General features: G+C 39.1%; 1 protein-coding gene across 3 annotated transcripts in view; it reads left to right on the top strand.

The window, feature by feature from the left end:
• Positions 1-5,182, top strand: part of ppp1r13bb (protein phosphatase 1, regulatory subunit 13Bb) — a 70,001-nt gene that overhangs the window by 37,069 nt on the left and 27,750 nt on the right. For all 3 annotated transcript variants that reach the window (XM_016525472.1, XM_016525473.1, XM_016525474.1), the window contains 2 exons: positions 1,843-1,990; positions 3,972-4,091. In XM_016525472.1, coding sequence (XP_016380958.1) covers positions 1,843-1,990; positions 3,972-4,091 — 268 coding nt within the window. The remainder of the gene's footprint in view (positions 1-1,842; positions 1,991-3,971; positions 4,092-5,182) is intronic.

Raw genomic sequence — 5,182 nt, 5'->3', positions numbered from 1 at the left:
AACCCCCAACCCCCGGGGGCTATCGCCGCGGGGGTGGTCTCATTTGAAAGAGGGCCTCGAGTCGTACACTCGATTCGCGTTCGAGAGGGTTCCTCGAGCTGAAGGGATCCCCGAATTTGGTGCGGATTCGCCACGCCGTTACGGAGATATGGCTGTTCAAAATGTCAATGGTTTTCCATAGACTTAAGCTTTAAAGCGTTTCATCCAGGTCGCCAGTAGCAAACAATGGAGCGCGCTCTGCTGGACAAACTAAGTAATTACACCATTTAAGCATTTTATCTGCGTTATATGTTCTGTAAAAAAAAATTTCATATCGGCGGCATATTCGCCGATACCGATATATCAACGACAGGCTCATATCGGCCGATAATATCGGCAAAACGATATATCTGTCGGGCTCTAATATATTTATATATAAATATATTTACTTGTTTTTCATGAATGTATTTTGCAATAATACAGAGTAAAAATGTGTAACATTTTACCAGGTTTAGTCCTACACTTATTGACTTTTATTTGTTCCCCACTAAATTGTTTTTCACTAAATGTTTTTTATTGTCATTCATGATTTTTCTAGAATAACTTTTGCTGCTGAATTATCCACTAACCTAGTTTCTAATAGTGTTTTTGTCATAGGTTATGATTATATATTTTTTCATTTGTTATTTTTCTTTATAATTAAGTTGTCTATATTTAGTAGATTGTGTTTAACATGCAAAGTGATGATCAGGTCAACACACAGATATAGAAATTCTACATTGCGCTGGTTACTGCTTACTCAGAATTTTTGGGATCGTATCAGTTCTGAAAATATAGTGTCAGTGCATCCCTAGAATAAAGTAAACTCTCTTAAAACACATTTTTCACTCACACTACTTCCAGTCCTCAGGGTCAACAGTGCCCTTAGTTTAAAAAAAACACCCATTTATTTTGTCTAAAGTTGTCTCGGGCATACTTGCTTCTCTCTTAAGACTCTGCACCACACAAAGGTCAGGCTTACTTCTCATTTGGAATTATGACAAGTAATGTGATACTTGAGACTTATATAACAGATATAAAGGTTTCCCCAGCCACGTATTCCTGATAAATGTCACATGTGTCATACTGGCCATATCACAGACCTCTGTTGTGACGAGTCGGGATGATTGCATGATGGTTGACATAATGAATTTGTCTTCTACTCTCTGCTAAGCTGCACAGTGACACGTTTCATGAAGTATCCTTTTTTTTTAGTCCGTATACTCATAATATCAAGGATGGTAGAAGGACACTGTTTGGAATAGTGTGTTTGTTTAAATACTTGCATGAAAGTGGCAGTGCAGTACCATGTAGACGATCATGCTCTTATCTCCTCATTAGGGAGGTAATGTTTACATCACCCCTTCTCTTGATCTTCCTCTCTGCCTTTATTGCACTCTCTCTCTATTTTGCACCAAAACCGTCCATCTCTCCTCTGTCACACTGCACTTAGAGCAGCACTAACCGGCCCACCACACCTGTCAGTCACTGTCAAGCTGACAGGCCCAGACTACTCCCTCAATCAGAGTGAGTTATAGCTTGAGGGGTGGGGCTAGAAATCTCATCAACGTACTCAGTGTGCTGTATCTTCCCGTATGCAACTTCTTAAGTGGTAAAGCTCTTAAAAACAATGTTTTAAATGAAGACACACAGCATGATGTTGTGTGGAAAAAAAACTGAATTGCAAATTAAACCATGACTAATGTTGTTTGAGTTGTTTTTGAGCAATGACACTGCCCCCTCGTGGTCTTATGGGTGAGTGGGAATGCCTGCTTTTCCATCTTTGGTATAAAATATTAAAAATATTGTCTCTTTCTCTCTCAGATGATTTTAACAGTGTATTTGAGTGATGGGGAGCAGGCACTGACGGAGGTGCCCATCACTCCAGAGACGACGTGCCGTGATGTGGTGGAGTTCTGTAAAGAGCCAGGAGAAAGTGGCTGTCACCTGGCCGAGGTTTGGCATGGAAATGGTGAGATTCTTTTAGTTACCACATAAAAATGTTTGTAACCCCATCCCTCTTGCCGTTTATAGCAAGTCAACACAGAATAATTGTAGGTAATGCCTGTCGCAGGATTTGAATTATTCTTTCATTGACTACAGTTCTTAATTTAAAAATATTGACAATGAGAAAGCACTCAGCTTTACTTGAAATCATTTCTACAGACTGCAATATCCTCTGATTTCCTCACCTTCCCAACCTAGCCCTTTCTTTCAGTAAAAACATTCAGTGCTTTTATTCTCTTAAAGACGCTCTCGCACAGTACTTTGAAGAATCTTGCTGCAATGGAAAAACACACTCACTTAATCCTTTCAGACATAAATGCTACTTCTGTTCTGACAGATGGGTCCATTTTTTCCCCCTTCATTTTTCCATTTCCTTTGATGATAGTGATTTGTATAAACAGCTGTGTGCCAGAACTGTTGTCTTTGCCTTGGGAGCCTCCTTTCAAAAGGTCTTCCATCAGCACTGGGTCCTTTCATCTCGAAGTGCATCTGTCTTTGAAATCATGATGAGCCCAGTTATTTTACAGCAGGTGATGGAGCGCACAAGATTCGTCATTAGAGTCTGGTTATTAAGTGGATATTTTGCCTCACCAAATCTTTTCTTGTGGTGCTCAGCGGTCCAGGCTTTTCTATCAGACTCTCAAAATAATTATTTTGGAATATCAGTAATTTTTGATAATTCATATTTATTTGGGATAATTATTTGATAATTGAAACAATCACAAATACATTGACAGAATTTAGATTTTTGGATGTACTGTTCATCCAGACTCATTGGTTGTCAGCACGTGTCAGTCAAGTACGGTTAAGCTTCTGTTTACCATATTTGATGTGCTCTATGTATGTGAATAAAAGCCTAAATTAAATCTGTTTATCAATATCTTCAAACTTTGATTAAACTGTTCTATTCATATGTATTACTTTTACAATGTCTTCATGAAATATTTTGAAGCATCAAAGTTTTGGATACGTGAACTTTCAATGGAGGAACAGAAATCTCTCCAGGACTAGTAAGCAGCCACCTAGCAACCACCTTAGCAACTGTTTTGGTACAACCAACCACAACACCCTAGCATCATGGCTGTGACTTTTACATGAGTCCAAAAATCTAGTTGTAAAATAGAAAAACATGTTCTAAAAGGCTGATTTTCAAACTGAGTAAAACTTTCTTCATATGAGGAGTTTAATGTTCTTGTGTGTGTGAGAGTGTGTTTCTAACATTTGCTAAAGCTTCTGGTTCCAGTTTTACTTTTACATGAGTCCAAAAATCTAGTTGTAAAATAGAAAAACATGTTCTAAAAGGCTGATTTTCAAACTGAGTAAAACTTTCTTCATATGAGGAGTTTAATGTTCTTGTGTGTGTGAGAGTGTGTGTTTCTAACATTTGCTAAAGCTTCTGGTTCCAGTTTTATTTTTTTTTAGGTTAAATTTGGCTGCTCTCACTTTCTTTCTTACCATCCATGAGCCTGTGTGCTTTTCTGTTATTCTTCCACTTTCATACTTTCTTCTATTATTCCGTGTCGTTTTATTCTATTCCCCTTTGGATGGCTGCCAGACTTCCAGATGTCCCTCCACCTGTTAGCAATGTCCAAAATGTTGTTTTTCCACATCCATGTCTTTGTTGCCCACCCAGCCCCACCACATTCCTCTAGCTGGATGCCACGTTTGATTCAATTTCACGTCTTCTTTGTTCTTTTGATCCCACTGTGTCTGTTCCTCTGTTCTTTCTCTTCAGGTGTGGGTATAAGTGTGTAACATTGGAATGAAATGCTCAGCATGAGATGATCTATCTTCTACTCTTCTTTTGATGTGAACTTACTATCTCCATCTTTATACCTACTTTTGTTTTGTTTTTTTTCTGAGGAACAAGAAATTGTTTGTGACCTTTTTTAAAATTAGAGTGGCTTGTTGTTTTAATGCCATGTCTCTTGGTTTCCCCTGTCCAGAGCGAGCCATACCTTTTGACCACATGATGTATGAGCACCTGCAGAAATGGGGCCCCAGAAAGCAGGAGGTGAAGTTCTACCTGCGCCACGAAGACTCGCCCACTGAAAGCAGCGATCAGGGTGAGAACGCTCCCACTTGACTGGCTACAGGCCACGTCTCGCCCACTACCGCTCTCCTCTCATTGGCTGACAGTGGCTGAATGGTTTTCATTCCCTTTTCAGTGGCCTCCAACATGTGAAATGAAGAGACAAGCACATCCTGGCCGAACAATACAGAGTTCTGTTCCTGATTCAGTTCGGTTGTGCTTTTCACAAAATGAATGATCTCAAAGTAGCTTTGAAAGTGTCAGTGCCTTCAAATTACAGTGAGCAAGGCATTGTGACTTGGGAAAAGACTACCACAGTAAAATCATATCAAAGTTTAAGATGAAGTGATATTGCTGAAATTAACTTAAAACATATACCAGATTGAGCATGCAAGTTGAGTAAGGCTACAAAAATGCACAACCTTGGCAGCACTGCTGCGGTGATTAAGTAATATGTTACTGGTTCTATAATCAAGCACCTTGCTTATTTACACTTGCCTTTACTGGACAGGTACAAATAGGCCTGGGCGATAAAACGGTATCGATATTTATCGACTGTACACCTTCTTCGATAACGATATAAAAAATATTTGATATAGTGCACAATATAGGCACGTGCTATGAGTGACGCAGACAGCACACACAAACACCGAACACATAATGAATTGAGTGCTGTGCCTGCCTGTGATGAGGAGATTGTGAATAAAAAAATTAATATTAGTCGAATTTAAAATAAACATTTGCATTTGAATGTTAGGAGTCCGTCAGGGATCGTCATCAGTGGTGCACAAGATGCGGTGATAATTATGTAAGTGATGATGTTGCATTTTAATGTTTTGTTAATCTAGCCCACGAGATGCGCCGCTGCTGTGTTATGCATTCAAAATATTAGAGAAATATAGAAGCTCAATGCGGAGAAGATCTTGAATGGGTTAAAACCGAAACCAAGCCATTCACACAGAACGCATATTCAGCGCATTTTTAGACGGACAAAATTATGACTGCTGCACTCGCGTCTCACACAACAGATGTAGCCATGCAAAGTTAAAACAGTTTAAACTGAGAAAACACGTCGTGAATTTGTGGTGGTTTATTCCTTTTCACTGCGTCTCATATGTTTTAAAT

Source organism: Sinocyclocheilus rhinocerous, unplaced genomic scaffold (assembly GCF_001515625.1).
Source record: "Sinocyclocheilus rhinocerous isolate Xijiao unplaced genomic scaffold, SAMN03320098_v1.1 scaffold453, whole genome shotgun sequence".
NCBI lineage: Eukaryota > Metazoa > Chordata > Actinopteri > Cypriniformes > Cyprinidae > Sinocyclocheilus > Sinocyclocheilus rhinocerous.
The sequence above is the reverse complement of the archived record's forward strand: the minus strand, read 5'-3'. Positions and strand labels throughout refer to the sequence as shown.